General features: G+C 38.2%; 1 protein-coding gene across 7 annotated transcripts in view; it reads right to left on the reverse strand.

Annotated features, from left to right (window-relative positions):
• Nucleotides 1-25547, reverse strand: part of shank3a (SH3 and multiple ankyrin repeat domains 3a) — a 190491-nt gene that overhangs the window by 125523 nt on the left and 39421 nt on the right. For 6 of the 7 annotated variants that reach the window (XR_008908896.1, XM_056766774.1, XM_056766773.1 and 3 more), the window contains exon 2: nt 17385-17754. The exons of the other annotated variant lie outside the window; for it this stretch is intronic. Coding sequence is in view for 5 of the 6 variants with exons in the window: in XM_056766774.1 (XP_056622752.1) it covers nt 17385-17699 (315 nt within the window). In the remaining variant the exon portion in view is untranslated. The remainder of the gene's footprint in view (nt 1-17384; nt 17755-25547) is intronic. 7 annotated transcript variants of the gene reach the window in all.

The raw sequence follows: 25547 nt of genomic DNA on the forward strand, positions 1-25547 counted from the left end.
TCAAGCACAGAAATACTACGTAGTAAGCCCAACTCATTTTTTGACAAGTTGACCATGAGAAGACAGTTTGTTAACATTGTAAAGAAGTCAGAATGCATGACACATCGTTGCAGGGCTGCTTAAATAGTATTGCTATTTTGCCTAAATAAATCTTACTATTACCATTTCAGGTCTTATGAGATTATATAAGTATTTAGAGCATATGATATCTTAGAATTTGGAGCGAAGAACCTAACACAACAAAGCGGACTGGATTTATGCCACCGGTAAAATTCTGGCTGAGCCAAAACACATGTCTCATGGGGGAAATTAACAAGGTCAGATTCCTCTTAAGCACAACTGTACTTGGATAATAAACTTTAGCTTCTCCCTCCTTCTCTCTCACATACACATGTGTATGTGTGGTGAAGTGGATTTTATTGTCAGATGAAATACCTGGGGAAGCCAAACTAGTAAGAAAAGCTCACACGAGACACCCGCTCGACATTGAATTAGCTTTCGTCCATGTGTGAAAACACACAACGCACAGCGGGACATGCTGAGGATAACGTTTTTCTAATTAAGACACAATGATGCATGGCAACATGCTGTGGTGTTATCTAAGTCGATTAACTTTTACACAGACAGCGCAGAATCATAATGGTTCTGTGGTCCAGCTCCAGAAGGACAGTCCTCATAGTTGAGTTGACTGTACCTTGGGAAGAGGCCATTAAAAGCATTTGAAAGAAAGAATCTCCGGTATGCCAACCGGTATGGCAGCGGAAGGCTGAAGATCGGGGATGGACCTGAACAGGACGGTAAATTTTGCAACTGCTTAGACATCTACAATTTTAAACAAAACTAATTTGAGCGGCACGCTCTAGACGCGTCAAAGAAACTGCCATTTTAGAAAGGACCACATAGTTGCAGTCATCTTACAGTGAAATAAAGCCTTTATCCTGTATTGTGTCAGGTTAGGAATTATAATGTTTGGGTCTACAGCAAGTAAAAATTGATATTCATTCCTGCATATCGTTGCTGTCCTTCTGAAATCTCTTTTTTTGGGGGGAAATTGAAAACACATTTTAAATAATTAAATACTGTGTTATCAAAGTTGACAAGCACTTTCTAATCTTTTTTTATTGTTTAGATATTTGCAAAACCAAGTGACTAATTATAATGATTTTGGACAAGAAAATAAAGTCACAAAATATGGAGATACAACGTTTCAGAAGGATAGAAGTGATTTAACTTAGGTTGATGATTTATAGTGGCCACTTCAATATTCTAATGAGTCATCTATGTACGTATATACAGTATATATATACTGTATATGCATATAAATCTGAGCTTTAACCCCAATTAAAACACTAAAATGAAAAATTGTAAATGCAAAGCATTTTTATATGCACACCCAAAAATGCCATGAAAAACTGTAATGCATAAAAGCACAAAAGCATAAAAGTAAAACAAAAATCTGTCATAAAATAACATTTAACTTCTGAAGAATAGTCTAAGTAAGCTCATATAAATCTTGGGGAATTTATGAGCCTTTATTTAAAGCCAGGAAATGGCGATAATGAATAATCGTCCATCAGCCGATTAGATTTATGACTTTATTTAAACACTCATTTCATTTAATGAACCTTTTTGTCAAAAACTCATTTTTGTAAAACTGACGGAGCCTCTTGAAAGTGATATTTACACTGACTGTTAATGTCACAAAGCACATGGGTGTTGACATATGCTTTTCAATATGTGCTTCAGAGAAAGTTGTGGCTGTGTGGTGTGATTATGGGGCTCAGCTGGCCATGAGAAAATGACCAACATGGAGAAAAAGATCTGATTTCTGCGTCTGTCTTTCAAGCCTGCTGTGCTGCTACAGGCCATTTGGGAACAGAAAGCAAACAAACAAGAGGGAAAGTCGATCGAGGAGGGGGTAGCGTGACGGACAGGAACAGACGGCGAGATGAAGGAAAAAAAACTGAGCAATGTGGAAAGATGGAAGGCATATTTTACCGGAGTTCTGCTTCTTTGCTCTACTCGTCTGAGCAAAAACTTCTAAATACTGTCACATCTGAGACTGAGAAGCTTTAAAAAGCTTTAAATTACAAAATGTCTTACAAACCTCTGTCAAAATGAGACTCGAGACATATTGTGTACCCAATACTGGGGTTCACGATACGATAGTATCCAGGTGTTTTGAACAAATTTTTTATATGAAATTGAAATAATTGGTGGTGAATGATGTCCCATGGCTGAAAATTGCTTACATTCTTCCAAATATCTTTCTCTGTGTTCATTGGAACCAAGAAATGTATAAAGGTTTGAAACAACCTGAGGGTGAGAAAATGATGACAGATTTTTGGATGAAGCTAAATCGTTACCTGAGCTGAATTTCACATGCTGTTCAAATCTCAGAATCCATTGCAAGTTTATAGTTAGCTGCCTATTACTGGCCAAATGCTCTGTGTAGTGTAAACCCACATAATTAATTCAACTGTATGTTAAAAACTAAGCAGTGCACATAAAAAGAAACAGTTGAAAGCCCAGATCAGCTTCTATTATTGATAAGCATTTATATGCCTTGTGTTTGCTATATCTGTTCTAGCGCCAGTGGTCACTGACCCACACCTGAACTGAATTACACACAGTTGAACTACTCGCGACCCACTCTTACCATCTCACAGGCGACCATAAGAGCATCCCAGCGTCAGGACTGAGAGAGAGAGAGAGCGAACCCCTCATCAGCATCAAAAAACATTAACCACAAAAACATTTCTACATAAAGAATTCCTGCCCTAAAAAGCACAATGGGAAATGCAAGAACTTTTTACAGCCATTAAGAAATATAGTAGTCAAAACTAAAGTATATAGACGGATTCATCTTAACAACATAAACAAACGTTACTGTCCATGCCAGTAGATTATTTCTGATAACAATCAAATAATCAAGAAGAACCGTTACTTTGCTAAACTGGTCTCTCGAATAATTTGAATTTAGACTCCGGTCAACCGCTAGATGTCAATGTACCGTATGGTTTGTTTAAATGCGACCGAACTACAGGACCCATTCAACAAATTGTTTATTTAATACAATTATAATACAGTAAAATAATCAAAAAAATTAATACTAACATAAATAAAATATAAATAGTTATATTATTTGCCAAACAAACGGTAAACAGAAGTTAACTGGGTGTCAGGATGAAACTGTCTATAGTCTTAACTACAGTATGGTAGACTATATTAGTAATATAAAGTATCATATATACTTATGTATCATCATATATTATGTATAGAGTGTGGTGTGTGGTATCATAAGAAACATGGAACATTCTTGCTGTTTGCAGTGCATTCTGGTTTTCTATTGTATTCACAAAGAATACATGTGACTCTGCCTGAGATATTTGAGAAGCAGCATTTATTTCAGTATAAGGGGCAAAAGGGGTTGAGAACAGTGAGTGATATGATGGATACGTTTAAAGAAATAGCTGCTATGTTCGGTCTCAATTGCAGCCGCAATTAAAGTCTCTCTTTTCTTTACTGTCAAATTCAAAGGCATCTGTCAAACAATCTCACTGTTCATGTCAGTCAAGACCCTCTCTCTCACACACAAATACACAAAGACTGATTTTTTTAGTGTTTTTTTTAATTACCACACTAACCTAGTGTAAAAAACACTTATGTAAAAATTTAATCCAAAGATCTTAAAGTTCTTCCTTAGTTAAAATCATTATTCAAAGATATTTTATCTTATTACATGACGTCCAGGAATACTTAAATCTGATCAACCACAACATTCCACGGTCTGAAATTCCCAGATAACAACCGCTCAAAACTAATAATACAAAACCCGAAGTCAAATTTTACACAAAAATAATAATTAGATAATGTTTTATATAATGTTTTGTTAATAACATATATGACCACATATTTACAATTGATTAAACCAAATTGTCTATTCGCGGCATTTGAAAGCTGTGTCTTACCTTAAAAGTAAACAGGGTTTCCTCAAAGAAGGTCTGCATTTGTTAAAAATGAGCTAATCAAATATTTCAAATCAAAATATAATGTTCAGTAACTTACTTATGAGTAAGTGGGTGTGTAATAAGCGGGATAATGTACAGACACCCTGTGCAATATCCCTTACATTATGCCTACATAGACTAAAATAAGAACCGTGACAAGTTATACTTCATCTTAGCTGGTAACCAGATAAAACAGTCCGTCTGGATGATAAATGAAATTATGTATTTATAACTAGTATTAAATATAATTATCAGTGCCTGTGGATTTAAGTTCTTGTAACTTTGATATTGTAGACAGGACTTGTCTTTTAGTTCTGTACGTCTTAACTCATTCCTGTCTGCTGACAAACGGGGAAAGAAATCTAAATTAATTTCTGTTGCTGTTGACAGCATGGCACAGATTCAATACACATCCATACACATCAAGTTACAAATAACCCTGAGCAGTCTCTAATCCCATTCAGCTCCAGTCAAACTACCCATAAAACGACTATGAGTCACATCTGTTAACAGTATTTCTAAACAACACTTCATAAAAGAGCTTCATTTTTTTGGTAAAATCTGGAAGAGTGGGGGTGTTAGATATGGATGCAAGCCTCTCGTCTCCAGAGTGGTGTCGATTCAAAAATCCAGCCCTCAGAAACCTGCTGGTGGTCCATAGGCCTCTTGACAAAGATGGCCAGTCACCAATTACCCCCTTACAACAGACAACAGCACAGATCCATACTTACATCTCAAAACTGTAAGAGTCCTAACCACAGAGAATTTACCTCCCTATAGGCTCTGAGTCACTGAGTGGAGAGCAGAAAATGATGACTCTCCAGCTCCACTGTATCAAAATATTAATATTAACAATGCGCCACTGCCAATACAATGAACGGGGAGGAATGCAACGCTCAATATGGCCACTCTAGTGAAGGAAGTCCCGCCTTCCTGCGAAACGAGCCAATCGTCAATCAGTCTATTGACTGACGACTCTCAGGGGCGGGGCTCTCGTGAGGCGCTCGCCAGCCTGTGCGCATGCACAGTAGATGAAGCGATCTCGAAAAAGGTGATATTTAGAGCAATTTAAGCGTTGCAAACCCAAGTTATGGTACAGTTCATGTCAGGTTTAATTATTAATCAGAAATCCTCTATAATTGTGATTTTGAAAAATATCTGCCATCCCCCATTCAAGTAGATAGGACTGTGAACTGTTGCAAACATGGCCGCCGAGTGGCACGACTTCCATAAACGGATTTTGACTGCATTCTTGAGACAAGTGCTGTATTTCTCCATTCATCTGCTTGATTAATGCGATTCAGACTCACAATAATACATTAAACACGTGCACGCACATAAAATGCACAAACAGTGCAAACTGATGCGAAATCCAAATGAACCCTCTTCCAGGTCACATTATACACATTAAAATCTTGTTTCAATGTAACGATTCCCTCCACCCCTAAAATAACATTTCATCTGGATGACATCATCAAGGCCTCTTATGTTTTTCCTCCTGAAAAATACGGAGTTTTCCCTTCACAATTCCATCGCAACTCCAAAGGATGTAATAAAGTTCTGCCCTACATTTTGCTTCTAGCGCAATGAGATACAAAACATCATTTTTTACATGTTAGTTTTAACATAATATCAGGGTACTAACACAAACATGCTGCTGCTGCTACTACAAAAGCACACAGACCAAGCCATGACCCAAAACCCCAGTACCGCATTCACTACACCCCTCCAACCTCGGTTACAAACATAAACCAACAGTTTAAGATGAGCAAAAGCTGCCCTAACAAATCCCCTCAGGACTGCAGCGATGTTTGAGAGAGCATTCGCTCAGAATCAACAATATCAACTCAAAATAAAAGTGTGTGCGTGCAAGTTGGGATGTAAATTGCCCAGGGCACTGAAGCTCCCTATGGCACTTAAACAGTAAGAATGATCTGGAAAACACAAACACATCACCTCTAATACAACAGAGAGAGAGAGAGATGGCCACATAAACACAAGAATATTACAAAGAAAAGAAATAATGAAACGCTTTGTTTAAATGAGAGGCTCTGTGAGCAAATGTAAGATTTGGAAAACAAAACCAATCTTTAAGAACAAACAAAATGGCAGACAGCTGCTGTTGTGGTGTGGTCGGTTATTAAAGCTGCAATCCATAACATTTGCTTTTTATTTTGCCGTCCCTGCAGGGTTTATCCTGGCTCAAAATGAGGCGGAGGTGGTGCCATCTTTATCTTGTACACACACACGTGCAGGCCACTTACCTTTAAGTGGCATAACCAAACACTTTACATATTAAAACATAAAAGTTTGATGAAAATGAGGATTATTAAGTTAAATAAAAAGTTACTTTTATTTAACCAAACAGAACGCTTTTCATCCTTTTCAACTTACCTTTCAGCCCACAATAGCCAACTACATGAATAAGTCTTACTAAACGAGACTTGAATGATTCCTTGATCCTGAAGATTCAAACGAATCGGTTCAATGGAGTCATTTCTTTGCGAGTCGTTCTGATCGCAATGCGGGCTCATACTGGCGACTTCGTTGTGTACAGTACAGTGTATGAAGCTGATTCAACGAGCCAACTTTAAAACCTTTTAAGAAATTGAACGTACTTGGATGCGAAACAAACAATATTCACCTGAAAAGCTGCGAAACAGCTAGTACAGCTCAATTAGCTCTTGTCATGCGACGCTTCATCGCCTCCTTTTTTGGTGTAATGCCGCAACTGTACTAACAAATAATAGTCTGTTGTATAAACGCACTGTTTTTTGTGAAGGCATCCAACATAATTTGGGCGAAAGACTGAGGCCGCAAGAAATGTGACGATTGATAAAAGCAGCAGAAGTAAAAAGCTAACACGATGCTATAAACAGACTACACTTAAGATCACTTGATATCAACGTCACCACCAAGCCTCCAACCAATTTTTCTAACTTTATAAAAAATGTGTTCCCTGATTAATCATTACTCAGTGATGAATCTGCATCTACGTTTTAAGACATTTGTGCCAATGTTGCATTATTTATGAGCTTTATATGCACGATTTCCTAAAATGCTAACTCCTTCCGGGGTTTTTCATACAAAAGTATGTCATCTCTGCGGCTCCCTATTGAACTTTATTAGACCCAAGCATTGACAGTGATGATGCGTTTCATTTTTATCAGTTTAAAGTGTTCTTGGAAGCCACTTATAAAAATCATGACACTTACAGCATATTTTGCACGGCAGAACATTTTAAACACTTTTTGGTGTGCTATGGTGTGATGTGAAATTTCAGCACAATTATAATTCAATTACTATTATAATAGAGTCAGTTGTTAAACTTTAAGTTGTCTTTCCAGCTAGCCTCACCTCACTGAGCAGAGATGTATGTGAAACGGCATATTCAAAGGCCTGCAGTGCAGATGCTGTGACCTTTATAAACACCTTACCAGGCGTAAATTAACATTCATCTCAGACCTTACGCCAACACTCCGCAATGCTTTATCAGGGCACAGCACAATCCTTTTAAAATATTTATCAATGAGCACTGTTGTTTGAAAAAATGTCATTACATTTACATTACATTTAGGCATTTGGCAGACGCTTTTATATTAAGAGACTTACATTGCTTTATCCTATACATTTTACATAGGTATTTGCATTCCCCTGGGATCAAACCCACAACCTTGCGCTGTTAACGCAATGCTCTTACCGCTGAGCTACAACTATCATGTCATGTCATGACCACTAATGCCAAAGCTAAATAAACCTATACACGCAGGGAAAACATGCAAAAATAACAATTTATTATCTACACCCAGTGTGTATGATTTTCTACAAGATTCAGCTACTTTTAAAATCTTTAGAATCTCTGACACACATTTACTTTCAAACAAATGTAAAGATATATACGAGGCTAGAGTTTAAAACTCTATGAATGAATAAAATTAATGCAGGAACAAGGAGCGCTTGTGGAGATGAACCGTAGCTGCAGGGAAGATACTGTACCGTGTGAGTAAGGGAAACCTTCACCATATGAAACACATAAAGAGATTCACAAATACATCGACCAAGTTTACACAATAACATATAGATGATTTCAAAGCAGCAACATAAACACACGTTACTGCGCATGCGCGCTCTTGTGGCCCAAACTTAACTTTTGATATACATCCACAAAGAAAAAGAGTCCCTGTAGATTATTTCTGATATTATTTAATATTAATACTAATTAAATCAAATATGAATAGTTATGTGTATATTATTCCCACTAGCCAGACCGGACATGTATGCGTCTGATGAAACCGCCTATCGAGGTTTTCAAAAGAGAACAGGTCATCAGCTAAAGTTTTTCTTCCTTCAATCCCATTTTTGCAATCACTATTAACATACTTGACACTAGAGACCTTTTCTTTATCCATTTTTGCTTGACTACAGATAAACCAGATACACATAGATAAATAGACTAAAGTACATAAACCAATTCAGAAATACTCATCATAAAAAGCTATTTCTAAAACAATCATGTTTAAATTTCCATTTTTTTGGGGGGCGTATTGGGGCATCTAAATACCTAATCTCAAATCTCTGTCGTAAAGGACTGCGACAATTGTGCGTGTCCCTCACTTTTAAAAATGTTGACATTTGCCTCACCCACTTCTGGGAAATACTGCTTTCCAAAGACCTCGCTTAAATCCTTCTTTCATGCCCTGTTTCACGGCTTCATAGGGGAGAGAAAGGTTTAACGCGCTTTAATAAGAAATGAAAACGCAAATGCCAAAAGCACCAGAGATCTCAGCTGATTTCTGTCCTCATTGTCACGCAAACATTAATCCTAAAAATCCCACAATCCTCTGGGGCCACAGCAAACTTCACCTGCTCAACCAGCAACACACCCAGGACACACCAGAATAGGTGCATGCGTTCACGTCTAAAATCTCTCATTCATGTGTGTGTGTTGTGTCCAGACGGACCGGGAGAGCCCGTGGCAGACACGCTTGTGCAGGTTGGGTTTGAATGAGCTAAAAATACCAGCGGAGGAACGTGAGATGCCATTCCAAACGAATCCACCCATTTCCATCTCCACGGTGATGGATGGTGTGGTCGTGCCGCGCAAACGCCTGTGCCAGAAGAGGGGGCAAGATGCCTTCACAACTGCAGATGCTTGCGGAGACAGAGAGGGGTAGAAGACAGACGTGCACAGATGTAACAACGATAACAGAGGGAAACGTGAGCTAAACGATCAAACCCAACGTGTGGAAGACTGAGAGATCGAAAGGTAAAACCCCGCTCTAGTGACACGCAAAACAGCCGAACGAGGCAGATTTATGGCTGTGCATTACCGCTGACAGCATGCTGGGTTTTGTTAAAGATGAATCCATCACTTATACTTAAGTATACAGCGGAGAACAGAGAGGAAGGAAGAGAATGAGATACTCTTTATGCTGTTTAAAGAGCTAAAGTCATCTGCTAAGCTCATCTGCGGAGGTCTAAACAAAAGAGGCTTTCAATAAATGGCTTTTATTAATCAGGGCGGGCGGCGTGGGGCTAATACGCTCATGAGATGATGCTAATAACACTACCCACCAAAAAACAATGACGTGTATTCTATTGCTTTAGAATTGGGGTTTCTAAACAGGCGCGATGCAATGACAATTTCTCAGAAGAATGCAATTGTTTGTCTGCACTGAAGGATAAATGACATGACATTATCATCGCTCTGGATAAACCAACCATCTCTGATAGATGTAATATTAAACCTAATTGTAAATGTCTACAATGAAATTGAAAATCCAGCCACGCAATCAATAGCCGAATACTTCTGGTGTTCAATATACAGATAGGTGGAGTTAGATTTTGGACTAATGAGATTTCACAAGTAGAAACTGAGTTGTTGTTTATACTGTTGTGCCTGGTTAGGACAAAAACTGATACAGAAGTGATATATTAGTGTTTAATGTTGTGCTTGGTTAGGGCATCGCCTTAAATTCTGCAGTCAACTCTCAAGCTGAGATGGTGAGGACTCGTCTCATACCCTCCACAATTTATGCACATTATTCTCAAGAAAGATATTTTGGTTTTAAAATGTAACTTTCTTTGCCTCTGTAACAATTTGTATTTTCTGCTGGCGTAGTCAGGGTCTGATGCACAGGCAAAAATAATATTGCACAATAATATCATAACCTGAAATCCTTGGTTAGTTCAAATCCCAAAGCATAAATTCTAACACCATCCTACAGTCCTACTTAAAATTCAGTGTGTGTGCTGCTGTCAAAATGATCAAAATATCACAAGTGTGCTTATCGTTTGCGTTAACTATATGATTTTAATACTTTCAAATATTTTGTGTAGTCAACATTTTAGGCGGATGCAGATAGCAGAAAGACTGGCATGTGGATGTTAGTGCCTATAAGTGCCTACCCTGTGAATTTTTTCCGCGGCTATATAGTCAATATAAACAACATACATGTTTAACATTCTTTTTAATCGTTGATCATCATTGTATATTGGTCATACAGCCGCGGAAAAATTTCAACTAAATCTAACCTCAGACAGGCGTGACAAATTCATTCGAAAGTAATGTGAAAGACTGACAGCATGATACATGTCACATGAAAACTGTGATAAAAGTGAACATGGAACTTGTTTCTTTTGCAGTATTTGTGGTCTGAAAGAATACAGAGCTTTTCTGTTATTTTGACCTGTTTCTACAGTTTTCATATTTTGCGAATGTATGCAAATAGAAACAAAAATTGTGTTTGCAATTTGGGATAAAGTGTTGGTATTTCACAGAATTGAACAAAAATGATAATTTTACCTATAAATGCATACCTACAAATCGTAAATTCCTTTTTTATATTTTATTAATTTTAATCACTTTACAAACTTTAATTATTTATTATTGGAAGCATGCGCATCATATATCGCATTTTTCTTCAATAACGTGTACAACACAAAAGTGAACTTCTTTGCAGATTATCCACCACAAACACACACAACACATATTTACATAATTGATCAATCGACCTCTTTAGAGGAAGGCCAGGTGGGCTGTAAGGTGTTTTACAGATGTCACTGTGCTCTGTCTCCATTCTGTGCCACACAATCGATCTGTCAACAGAAGGTCTGGGACCAACCGCTGGATTCTCAAAGCGTTAAGCGCATGTAAAATCCTCAATCAAGCAATAACAAAGCTTATGGCTCCAAACACAACTGCAAACGTTTAAATAGATTCCTATGTGTCAGACAATCGTGAATCTTTCACACAGAAGGAAAGATCAGCATGAAGTCTCTCCAAACGTCCACGCTATAGTATATGTGGCAAGATGTGTTGCAGGGGTTTAAGCTCAAGGCTGATAACCAGGAGGTTTGATCCCTGCAAGGAATGAGCCACGAGCCATCAATATAGTGCCCTTCAGCAAAGCATTTAACCGCGGGTTTCTCCAGGGGAGTGTCTTTGTAATGAATGTTCTGCAAGAGCCTTCGGATAAATGCGTCTGCTAAATGACTACACTCACTTACTTAATGCTCCCCGAGACGAAACCATGAATCCAGCAAATCTTTCAGTACATGAAAAATAGGTCCCGATGCTTGCATAAAACACTCTTCACACCGCATAGCAAGAGGTAAAAGGAGATATGTGATTGGATCCTCACTCTCACATGGGAGGGGCCAATTTAAAACATTCTTGAAGATGCTTTCAAAGCATATAGACAGAAGATTAAGTATTTATAACTTTGATGGGAAGCTGCATATATTCAAGCTAAACTCCACAAAGCTCTATCTCAATGTATCCTGTATTCAACATATTTCATCTTATCGTGACAGACATCTATGTGGGTTAGATGGAAGTTAAAAATGGCTATAATTTACTCAATTTGATGTCATTTCAAGCCTGTTTCACATTCTTGAGAAATTGCGAAAATGTCCAGAGTGCTTTTTTTCTTCCTGGCGACTGAAGCTGTAGAGGTCCAATAATGACCAAACAAGCATCATTAATGATATTCCGCGTTTTCTGTAGACTATAGGATGAGTCAAATTTGGTTACTACAAGATGCATCGTGCCAAGTTTTGAAGCCATGTAACCTGACATCACAGACGTCAAACCGGCTGCATATTGATCTGCAATATACAATGAATTTGAGCATGAATGAATTTCAAGAGCTTTGGATGTTTGTTTTTTCTCAGATTAATCTTTCAGCTAAAATGTAATTCCGTCATAAAATGCAAACATACTATATGGCTTTGAATAATTCAGTGCACGAGTCATATATAGACTGTTTTTATAGTGCTTTTTTGCCATTTTGGGAGCTTGACAGTCTCAATTCCCTTTATGCACAACACCACATTACCGTACATGTTGTGCAATACATCTTTTTTGAGTTTGTGTTCCATGTAAGAAAAAAGTCCAATTTGGAGCTACATGAGAGTTAGAACATTTCCTTTTTGGGCTGAAATGTTCATGTAATAATCTTAAAGATACGCAGAAGATTTCTTCGTAGAAAATGATTATACCGCGTAAGTGATATGAGCCACTTACCAAGTTTCCCAATCCACCAATTTATTAAAGAACCTACACACAGCATGGAAACGTTTCTTCTGTAATCTACCGGAAACCTTAACATTTCTCTCTTAACACCGAAGTCCCCGCGGTCTGTGCTTTGAGTACATCACAGGTGTCCCCGTGCGATTACCGTCAGGGAAAAATGCTTTTGTCACAGTTGAAAATCTTGAACTGAAACCCTCCAGAGACATGTGCTTTCCTTTCTGCATATCACACTTCCTTCTCCGCCCTTCTCTTTCCTTTTCATGCCCTGTTTTATTTGTTTTCTGCTTCCTCTCTTTAATATTCACCAATCTTTTGGAAGTCACACTGCGGTGAACACGGGCAACACAACCGTAAGCAGATGTGACATTAATGCAATGTAAGAGATTCACCGGAAAACAAAAGCACAAACCTGACAGGAGTGGATCGGTGAAGCAGTCGAATCTGTACGACACATCTGTACGGTACAGATTCAGTTCTAATGCCTGAGGAAGCTATTCTGAATCCTTCACATCACTGTGTGATGCATTTCACAAAGAACTGATTTTTCTGAAAATGAACAGAAAGGTTGGCTGTACACAGTTTCAATTCCAAAATAAATTTGGCTTCTGTTCTTAACAAGCTAAACCTTGTTTGGTACGTTTTAAGTACATTTTGGCAGTACATTTATTACAGATTCAGTATACTTGGAGGTAACGTGATGCTAAAATTCTTTATCTTAAAGATGTTGTAGGTTCCTCGTGACTTACATATGGCAAAAAATAGCAACCCTACAGTTCCCGACCTTTAGCTTTGACTACTCTGCAACACAGCATTTCACCAAACTGTCATTATGTTTTTTGTGCCAAAGACGCTGTTAAGCATTTGTTGCATAGCAGCTTTATAGTAAATACATATTCCTCACAGCACAGGCATTGGAAAAAATATGAAATATAATATGAATAAGAAATACATTTGATAATATATGGATCATCTTTAACATCTTAAGAATTGAAAATGAGTTCAATGTCTCAATAACTTGTATAAAGGTCCACATTGAGAGCGAGACCACCATTTAACACATAAAAATCATATCTAGACTTAGGCATATGCCAGATTAACCAAAAATATATTTCACATTATTTATGCACAACTTGTGAGTAAAGTACAGTAAAATGCTGCTGCATACGAAAGCCAGAGGGCGCTCTCGTGCAGAAAACTCCAAAAACGCACTGCAGAAGAAGAGCATAAAACATGTAGTTCTAGGAAATGCCTAAGTACAAGTTTTTATCACTGTTCCTCAAGCCTCCTGGGGTATTTTCAGGGTAATAAAGTATACTTATATAATAAGTATGATCATGTTGGACGATGTTGCTTTTTTAAATACACGTTATAAGCGACTCAAACTTGCACTGCTTTTTGATCGATCAGCATTTCCTACTGATCCCACAGACAAGCTACGCATAAATAAAATAATGGATACCTTGGATAATTGAAGCCAGCTCGATTTCAGCAGGATTTAGTGGAAACCGCGATTAATCGTGGACATGTCTATCCAGACTGTAGAGATACCCTCTGTATACCGTACAATAGAATACTGAAAGAAACATTCATAACACCCATCTACATGAGGTCCAGTATTTCACCGAAGGTTCCCGGGAGCAGTGTGGCCACCTTTATTGTCAAACAGAAAATAACTTTTACGAATAGTTCTCCAGATAAATCAGCTATTTTGACGATACAGGCCACTGGTCACACCTGAGTTTGCCAAAAGACACTCACAGGACTTAAAGAGAGAAATATCCCACTCTTTGGCTTCAACATCGAGTGACATTTCTGTTGAAAAGTCAACACTTGGCTAATGCCACACGATGGTGTCATGATGAGGCAGGAAGCATTTTATGGTCTGGGTCTCAGAGATCTGAGCATTTAAAGAGCTAATTGCTTTGAATAAAACACAGAAAGGTCCGCATGGGTAAAAAAAACTCACCAGAGAACATGCAGTCTCAGACTGGGGCAATGAGCCATATTTCAGCATGACAAGAGCTGGAGAACAGGTTTCTGAGAGTCTCTAATTGGCACAGCCAAAGCCAAGAGCTAAACCCACAGGAAAATGTGTGGAGAGACCCGAAGATTACCGGTCACAGACATCTGGATGAAAAAACTGACCAAATCCAGTTGAGCAAAGCTGGTAGAAGCACAGCCAACGCGAAAAATCTCACAGCTGTCACTGACAAACGCAAGTCCAAAAAATGCTGAATAAAGACAATGATTGTACATGTTAATGGAGAATTTGCTCTTTTCATTTCACACAATTTTAAAATCATTGCTTATGACTAGATTTCCAAAAGACTTAATGTCGTACAGACGTACAGACTGTTTCTTTTATGTGTCAATGAGATTAACTGGAGAGCAAATGGAAACTTTACCAGTGCAAGAATATTATTAGTCAGATGTTTCTCTTTCATAGCTCAGGAGATTTGGAGTTCCTATTTGTGTTTCATTTAAGTGTCAACGTTGTTCTCCCCAAATTGAGTAGAAGACAAATACAAATAATCTTGGAAAATAATCTAGGTACAATTATCTTGATTTGGGTCAATTTGATGAAAAATGAAATTGAGATCTTCAATAATTTTGACTTTTGATTGCAGACAGATCACAGTTTGTGACATTGTTGCGATCACTTTAACAACTCTAATGAAAACATTTGTGAGATTTTCTTTTTTTCCAGGAGAAATATCTGAGACACATGAGACTTATGCAAAAGCTTCAGTTAGCTCTTCATTAAATCTCATTGACGTCTGGATGAAAAAAGTAAGATATTAGAAAGATCTCATCTTTGATTTTCCTTTTTTGGGGGTATGCATTATTTCATAATTGCATTTTGCTCCAGAGGAAAAGGGTTTCAAGATACCAAGATCTTCAATTCACTGTCAGAGATTTTGATATAAACACTCATCCAGTTAACACAAATTCAAAAGATTTGATATATTCTGTCTGCATTTATTTATTAACTTTACACTCTTAACTGTAATTTTTGTTTATATTATGTATCGTATCGAAGTAAAGGAGAAACATCTTACATTCAGTTAATATCTATGGAAAGCATAATCAGGTCTGTGATATAAAAGGAATAAAACTTTCTTTAGGGAACAGGTCATATAAGGAAACTTTCCACACGTCAAAGCTAGATGCTTTCACTCCAAACCGCCTGTGCCCCTTAAAACCAGCCTAAAAGCCCCGTCTAGAATCTGCCAGACGATTATAATTTCTCAGACTTTCTCATACTCTGAACTCAGACACGGGAGCACCTGAATAACGGTTGCGATTTGATATTGATCACTGTGGATTATAAAGCTCTCACTGATGGTATCAGGATTTAGCGGGTGTGAGTTAGCATTTGAAAGGCGAATGGTGACGTGCTGATGAAAATGTGGCATTTATCACATTGTTTCTGATCCATTCACCCTCATCATTAACATAGACGCTTGGGCCCGCTTAAGGAAGAACCTCATAACACCCGGACCTTACGCTTTTAATGAGGCTCACATAGATACACACTCTTACATTCGACCAAAGCCGCATACAAATGAGTGTGTGGACACTAAGGCAGGCTCACGCAGCGCTAAGAGGCAAAGATGAAAGGTGTGATGCTGGAGATTGAAGGAGAAGGAAATTCCTGACAGGCGAGATGTGCCATTGATCTGTGGCTCACTCGTTCAACTGCAGTTACTCTCATCCACACTAATGCACCCTATATGAAAAACATCATTCTGTGTCCTTAAAGACCAATTATTAATCTTTTATACTTGGTTTCAATCTCAGACCAGTGAAACTTTCAAAGGCTCTTATAGAAAACCAGACTGGAAGCTGTCCAAGCAGATATGAGCGCACTTAACCAAGCACAAATAAATCCATCCACGCTACTGAATATTACTTGAATCCATACCTTTAAAGCTTCAGCCTTTTATTACTTCAGAATCCATAACGTTGCCCTTAAAGAGCTATTTACACAAACAGCAATTTAAAGCTCTGCACACTTGAGAAAACGTAAGTTTGATGGATAGAAATGCATTCGATTTGGAGACGTGAGAAGAGTCGCATCGGTTTGAAACGAAGCATCTAATTGCAAATTTGGTCACAGAAAGCAACCTCGAATTCCCATTGGTCAACAGAAGACTACGTCAGCAAAGCGTCTTGACAGCATTTGCAAAAATTTGAACACTGCTCAACTTTCATCACCTTGCAACAGTCCCACCAAAATCGTTGAAAATAAATGGAGCAGCGTGAACAAGACTTCACCAAACATAAAAAGCAGAAGGCTATAAAAGTTTATGCTTATCTTCAAACCACGAAGCCAACAGAGGTGTTCAGTCCAAAAAACATTTAAATGAAAGATGCCACCTGCAACAGTTACACCTGTATCTCTCCAGCAGGAACAGGTGAGTATCTGCACCCAAACCCTCTCTCTCTCTATCTCTCTCTCTCTCTCATACATCCATCAGCACCATATGCCGCTTGTGAGGCCCTCGGGACTCGATACAATACACAGCAAACCGACTGTCAACTCTGACAGCTCCGTGACGCCAAAAAGAGCTTGTGAATTAAAGTAAAGCTTCAATGAGAGACCCCTGTCAATGTTTCTATCTCCGCCTGTTCTTCTCTCGCCCCAAGCGCTCTTCAGTTTTCAAAGTCAGCCACAGTCGCTCTAATGAAGAGAGGTTAAATTCAACAATTGACCAGTGGAGAGAGATAAAATAGAAAGAGAACTACCGTGCACGTTCGTATACGCTGGAAATGAAGAGCGAATGGGAGAGAGAGAGGAACAAAGAGAGAGAGTTTGGAGCAGTAGCTGAACTCACCGTTTGCTGCAGGTCGGGGATGCCTATGCGGACGACCAGAGTGTTGCCCTGGGGTTCCTCCATGGGGCCGGCCGGCGCTCGGCAAATGTCGGCGTGCGGAGATCGGGAGCTGTCCTCCCGGCTGGTGCTGAAGCGGTGACGGGGAAGAGGCTGCGCAGGTCGAGAGTAGATGAGGAGAGGGAGAGAGAGAGGCAGCGAGAGAGGTGGAGAGAGGGGTTGGGCAGAGGGGGGCTCAGATGGGAGTTTGGGCTGCTGCTGTGGACGATCTCTGGGCTGGGAAGGCTCATGTTTGCCCGAGCCCGCACTCACAGGCATGCTCTGTGTGTGTGGAGCTCAGACTGCATAGTGCCTCCCTCACTCACTCACGGAGCTGATCGCGAACGCACACACACGCGCGCAAGTGTGCAGGGGGGAGAGAGGAGGGTAGATGCAAGAGGGGATTAGAAAGAGAGAGAGAGAGAAAGGGGGGGTTAGATGTTTGCTATGATAAAGCACTTAAAGTGCCAAACCTGTGGGCAATGATGCTGGTTTAACACATTTTTTAATACACAATATAACAAAATACAAGCAGTCAAATAATGCAATATTATCATATCAGATGCAAAACAAAATATTATTTATCTGCACTCAGTTACAAAAAATTAAACCTCTTGGGTTAATAAAACCACAAAATCAAATTTAGGTATTACTGAGGATTCTCTAACGTATCCCATTTGTTGTAGAACGGCACTGATTTCTTATATCTTAACATTATTATTTCATTATACAGTTAGTTCTGGTCCACTAATCTGATTGACCGAGCTGTGATCTGAAAGTGATGATACTGTAGTACATCAACACTTTGAGGGCAAGGAAACCTGTGAACTATAATACCAGTTAAACACAACATTGGACATACATTACATTTATGCATTTGGCAGACGCTTTTATCTAAAGCAACGAACAGTGCATGTATATTATACATGTCTTTTATCAGTATGTGTGTTCCTTGGGATCAAACCCACAACCTTTGTGTTGCTAGCAAAGGAACCATCCAACAAGACAGATTACCATGTCATTCAATCATCCAAAAAATAGAAATGATCCGGTCCACTTTATAATGACATGACAAAATGAAAGTGAAAGAGAGAGAGAGACTGTTGATATTTCTCACAATGTCTACAGAAAGGCATATGTCTATCTCTTGCTCTTAGTATCTCATTCATGTCACAGGAATTCGTAACTATGTTATGAGGTGGCTTATCCGTATGAATTTGTATGATGTGAATCATACCAAAAATATATGATAAGTAGAAAAACGCAATACTGAACTCTCGCCCTTAACTTAACTCTACTACCATTTGCTTTCGGGCCAGTTAAAACATACAAGTGAGATCGTATTATTTCATACAAATTAGCTATCGTTTAGATATTTACAAATTGCAGTGAGATTGTGTTGACAACTGTGAATCTGTATGAATACACCAACATTTTCTCAGGTTGACTCAATATTATGCAATTATGCCCCTAGAACTGGAACAGTTATGAAAACCATCTATAAATCAACGGGATTGATTTTAAATCATAGAGTGCTTTTCAACCATCGCGCCGAACCGTTTTAAGCACGGTCTGAAACGATTAGGGTTTGGTTTTCATGTGAGCCTTGTTCGGCACAGCGTGATTCCAAACCGTTCTCGGGCTGGAATCGTGTTGATAGAATGCATGTAGTGACATCGCAACACAGGATTGGTCATTCGTCAGTTCCCTAGATACTAGTTTCTCTTTGTAGCCAAAATAGCGTGTATTAAAGAAGGAAATAAAGTTAACTCGCTGGTTAACAGCTGGAGCTAGGGGTACCAAGAGAAACGAAAATGTTTTTTAAGTCATACCTCTTGCGTTAGAAGGCAGCGAGTGATACTTTTGTGTCTTTATTCTAAAACGTTCTGTTATCAGCCCCGTGGTGGAAAATGTAACTATTCACGTTCTGGCTGGCCTGGATCGGCACGGACTGGAACGATTAAAGGGGTCATATGAAGCGAATACGGGTTTTTCTGTGTCTTTGGTGTGTTGCCCATTCATGTTTTAGACACATACAATTGCAAAGTGTCGGAACAAAAGATGCATTCAATCTAAAAGTGCTCACCCCTACCTGAAACACCTTGTGTTGACTAAGACCGCCCAAATGTATACGCAAGTAAGGTGGGCGTACCTGTCAGTACAATTGCTTTGGAATCTGATGTTGCAAATATGGTAAGAGGCGTTACACTTCCGTCACACGCTTGCAGTATTCGTCCAATCACTACACACTGGTAAACTGACCAATCATAGCACATCTCGCTTTTCAGAGTGATGAGCTTTGTAAAAAATCAGTGCGTTTTAGGGAGACGTGGCAAAGAGGAGATACAAACATGCACGGTATGTGGAAAATACAGCGTTTTTTAACCGTAAATTGTGCATACAATTAAAACGATAACATTCGTTTAAGCCGTGACATATGACCCCTTGAGCAAGGAGAATGCTTTAGCACGATCGTAGAAAACAGCTCATAAAAGTGTATTACATTAGGCTTCCGACTGTTTTTATATGACGCTAATCCTATTATCAATAATCTAACCCAACATTCTTTCAAACCTACTTTTACATTTGTATTAAAAGTTGATTTTCTATGTACATGAAGGAGAGTAAACGATATCAGATCACTGATCATCTGGGGTCACTAGGTTACATTTTTGGTTTGGCTTCAGCCTTCCACTTGCCAAAAGTTCATTCAGACCTTACATGCGCGTCTATAAACAACAAACCAGAAGGAAACGTGATGTAATGTTGAGAAGACCCACACATTCAACCCCAGAGAGCAACACATTTCTGTCTTTAAGGGATTCTTTAAGCACAAAGCAAAATACCTAAAGGGATAAATCCCCCAAAAATTAAAATTCTTTCATCGTTTAGTCACCCCAATGTCATTTAAAACCTGTATGACTTTCTTTCTTCAGTAAAACACAAAAGACAATATTTTTAAGAACGTTGGCTACCAAATAACGCTAGAGGACTCCACAGATGAAAGTCATGCAAGTCATGCAAGTTTTGAATGACATGAATATGAGTAAATCATGCAAGAATTTTCCTTTTGGGAGAACCGTTCCTTCAAATGTTCTCCACAGGGATCACCTGCCCAATATTGTCATGTCACAATGTCAGAGCACACGCTACAAGCGGGATAAATTTCACTCTCATTTGCCCACACGCTCCCAATTTTATCCCTAAGGGAAAAATCTGATTGACCACATGTCGTTGTTACACTATGTAACCCATCTCAGACGAGACCCAGTGACGTGTTATAATGGGATCACGCTTTCATTCCCTGCCAACAAAGCTATTATTTTCTGTTGCTCTCTTTGTTTCAGTTCTCTCTCCTTTTATTAACCGAAAACTTCTTTCAATTTGTCTTGCTCGGCAACATAATTGTGTGTCTAAATCTTCTCTTGCGTTAACACTCATGGGCATACTGTATTGTTTTCTAAACTGTCACTTTTCTCAGCAAATGCACGCACGGCTTTGTCATCTCACGACGTCTCTTACTGCGGGAAGTTAAATTAGCAGAACAACGGAAAGTACATGTAAGAACAGACCAAAGTTTTGAAGTGTGAAGAAAAAGATTACGTTTACTGTTAATGTCACTTAGAAACAGGCTGGAAATTTCCTATAGATTTCACAATGAGCGAAAAGGTTTATGATCACTGCTTTCACCACAACAAATGGCCTTTTAAAAGCTCAAAGAAAAAACAGGCTTTCTTACAGTTTAAAACCACAGCAGAAATGATTCATAAAACATGTGTCCTAAAGCTAACCCTGGGATACACTTGAGGTACTGGTAAAACATGCTGTAAGTTGTTCTAATAAGTGATATCATTAACGGTTATAATTATTAAAGATCATTTTAATAAAATACAGAGACAACAGGCCCAGACGCGCACAAATACCTCAAATGAGCACTACCTGAAAAAGGGAACACAAAGATAAGCTTCCACTCCAGCTCTTCTGATATCAAGAGTGAGACTCAATAAAGTTTGTTTGAGGTGAAACGAGTCTATGATCAGTCTGGCTTGTGCGAGCAAATGAAATCATCTCACACATTGAAGCAGGCTGCCTGTATGCGCAACGCTTCCAGATGGAGAATAAGACACATCGGTGTCGAACCCGAGTCTCCACAGCGGATGTTCACTGCCATCTGTACACACAAACCTGACATACTTATCTGAGCGTTCAATGAATATTTCCAACATTTCTATGACCAATTAAACAGCATTATTTTTCATAATTTGCAAACTACAAACTTATGAACCTATAAACAGTATTTCAAAACCTTATCCTCAGGTATTTTGAATGTAATTTGTCCCGTAGGTTTATGGAAATGACGTGTATGATATATCAAATTGTGCAGCTCGTTGACAAGAAGTTGTTGTTATAATAAATGAGATCATCATCTGATGCCAAACAGGTGAGAAAATAGCACACAATGATGTTAAGGTGGGAATCAGCAGGAAGTTATAACAAATTTAAAGGGGCAGTATAAAAATGTTAATGCACACATCCAATATTACGTTCGTTCTTCCTCTGGAAGACAAAGGGAGACGTTGAAAGTGAATTGATGTTCGTAACAAATTTCCGAAATTCTAACAGTAGCTGCGTTTCCATTACCCATCAAAATCATTGAGAATACACCCAGTGGAAACACGTCAATATGTCGGTATGTTTGGGAAGAAAATTAGGAAAGATTGAAGGTAAGGAATTCACATCAAGTACTATCTTAAACATGATGGACCAAAGGCAGAAAAAAACGAATGAGTGAAAAATACCGCTCAAATTTTGGGCAAATCTGTAATAACGGTTATTAGTTATGTACTAACCCTTATTACAACCAAAGGGATACAGAACAAATGTGGGTTACCATTTATTCATCTTCATGTTGTTCAAAACCTGTACATAACTTATTGAAATACAAAAGATATTTAGAAAAATGTATTTTGTGCTCATTCAATGGAAGTCGATAGGTCCCAATGCTGTTTGGTTATCAACGTTCTTCAAAATATCTTCTTCTGTGTTCTAAATAAGGAAGAAAGTCATAAATCTTCGCAATGACTTGAGAGTGAGTAAATCGTGAATATTTTTTATTTTAAGATGAATTTTCCCTTTAAAAGGGTTTCTTGCAACACCGTTTACATCTGCAGTCCCTCTTACCAACCACAGAACACACTTTGAAAATGAGATGTTCTGAAAAAGTAATGTAATACTCAGAAAACTAAACTGCAGACACAGATTTAGTCACAGAGATGCTAAACACTCGTTTGAAAACTCACTAAGGGACGAACAGAAATGAAGGTGACGGGTAAAGAGAGGGAGAGAGAGATAGAGAGAGAGAGACTTCTCATGGAAAACTCTGCTAATCCTTAAAAGTTGTGCGATGTCTGAAAACATATTTCATCTGTATTACATCATACTCTGTCAAAGACAGACACTATCTATAGACTAGAACTGGCCATCACACTGAGAGTAGAGATGTGTATGTGTGTGTCTGGGCATGTTTGGATGTGTTTACATGCATACAGATGTGTTGTTTTTGTGATATATTTCTCCAAAGTTTGTTGTGGGTTTCTTCGGTATGTGAACATGAAATAAAATGAGACTTTGTTTACAGGCTAAGAGAGGTTATGGGGTTTATATCTAATACCCAAACTCTCCTTCAGCTCACAACACAACAAGATACCTCGAACTTCTACAGTATTTGGTTCTGTCTTCAACTATCTCCCATAAGGTCTCCAGCGCTTCCTTGTATCCGTTCCTGCTGTCAAACAAAGTGAATTATTCATGTTCCTACTGTACACAAGGCTTTGCACAAACTGGCCAATGTATGCGCATTTTAAATCGGATTCCAAGCCAAGTTATGACCAATTACATGACTAAACATCTGGCCTAAACCCCTTGAGGTGTGATCTGGATCAGACCTAGACTTGAACTTAGAACAGGATCTTTACCATCTTTTAGAAATCTCTCTCACCGTTACAATCCAGATCTCCGCAGAGTTGCCGACAGCAAATGGCATAATATTACTAATGTTTTATTTAAAACAGCTTGAATTCCTTTGATGGTGAATAAAAATTTCATTAGATTTATGTAAATGCCTCATCTATCATGTAAACCTTACTTTGTGGATCCATTTACACAAGGAAACGCTGTACTTATCAATGAAAGCTTAGAGAACGCTTGTATTTGAAAGTTGCACTGCAAGATCTTCGGGGAAGTTCAAACATCTTTTTGCCTTTTCCCTTCTGTATATTTACAGCTGTAACGCAGGAGATAAAAGAGTGAAAAAAATCAAAAACATTGAGAAGAAATCAAACGGTACAAACAGAAACGCACCTCCAGGGTGCAACGCGGCGGCCCAAACATCTTGCAACAACACCGACGCAGCCGACAGCCGGAAATTAATTAAGTGACAAAAGCAAAACGAGCTTTAATCAGGATCAGAAAACAGGAAAATAAACTGTCACATTCTATAGCTCGCAAAGATAAGCATGTCTGAGATCATCTTTTATTCAGACACATATTATTATATAACTAAGTATAACCACAAAGACCAAACAACTCTCTAATGTTGGAGAAGAATCATGTAAATTCTCATCTTATCTACTATTGGCTATCGCTCCCTAAAGTTGCTTCTCATTTGCATAAAGTTAAACGTCGCTAAACATGCCCCATCCGGTCACCTGGTTGCTGTTGCTTCTGTCGCCAGCTCTCTATTAAAATAAACAAAAAAATATACAAAATTGTAAAAGATAAAAAACAAATGCAAATATTTGGACGCATCATAGCATTAGCATTTACTAGTTGCTATGAAAATACATTTACATTCATGCATTTGGCAGACGCTTTTATTGAAAGTGACTTACATTGAATTACACTATACATTTGTATCAGAATATTTGCAATCTCCAGGATCAAACCCATGACTTTGGCATTGCTAGCACCATGCTCTAACCACTAAACTACTGGAAAGCTGTTATAAATCGTAATAAAAGATTTAATCTAATGTTGGCTAATTTTACCATTTTTGTATAATTGCATAATGTTCCCTTCATTTCTTTTCACACTGTTTTTTCGTTTGGCCTCTTTTGGATGTACTTGTTAACTTGACAAAATACACAAAAATGTATTAACTAACCTTGAACGATATAGGTTTTTTTAATTTATGAATCTTCGTGAATTTCCGGTGATGCCAAAACAATTGTTCATGTGAGTTCATTGTGCTAAACGAATGCTAAAAGTTTAATTTTAAACTATATTAATAAATGCTAAAATAAACAATTGCTAAATAGGATTCATTAATACAAAATATAAAAAGATTAATAAATGTTGTAGAATTGTTATTCCTTGATAATTCATGAAAGCTTATGCATGAATCAATTGTTGCCAAAAATGTATTTTCTGTAAAGCTGCAACAACAACAAACTAAACAACTTTGCTAAACAATGCAATATTGTGAAAAGTACAAATAGAATAAAACTGAACTGAACTTCATTGAATTAAATTATATGAATCAATACCCCAAACATTACCCCAAAAAGTATTTCCCAGTTAATGTAACCAAGCTATACACTTTATTCAAACGGTTCACAGCTTTATTTGTGTGCTTCACTGTCAGTAGCTGAGATGATAAAGTATATAAATCTAATGTAAATATAGCACTTGATTAACCCTGATTACAAAAGAGTGATGATGATACTGTTAAGATGGACTTCTAAGAGCATGACACTTTGTTTAGCGCACTCGTCCAGACACATGCACACATACAGATATGCCCCATTAGCGGAGAGCATTAGACAGCCAGAGCCACTGATAGGGCATGAGATGTCTCTTATCAGATCAAACGGAGAGCCAATAAGCTTAATGAATTCCGGGTGAGCCGCGAGCCAGCCGTTCTCTAAAGGAGGCGGATAGGAATCAGCTTGTCATTTTGAATTATCACTTCATTTAAGGCTCTCACACTCAGGTAGTGAGAAGATCACACTCATGAAACTTTAGCAGGTACTGTTTTAAGACGACGCTTTTACAGTTGTTTATCACTTACAGTATGTGTTTATAGTCTACAAAACCACACAAACTTGAAGTACCTGTCAAGAAAACATT

This window comes from Triplophysa dalaica, chromosome 14 (assembly GCF_015846415.1).
Source record: "Triplophysa dalaica isolate WHDGS20190420 chromosome 14, ASM1584641v1, whole genome shotgun sequence".
Classification (NCBI taxonomy): Eukaryota; Metazoa; Chordata; class Actinopteri; order Cypriniformes; family Nemacheilidae; genus Triplophysa; species Triplophysa dalaica.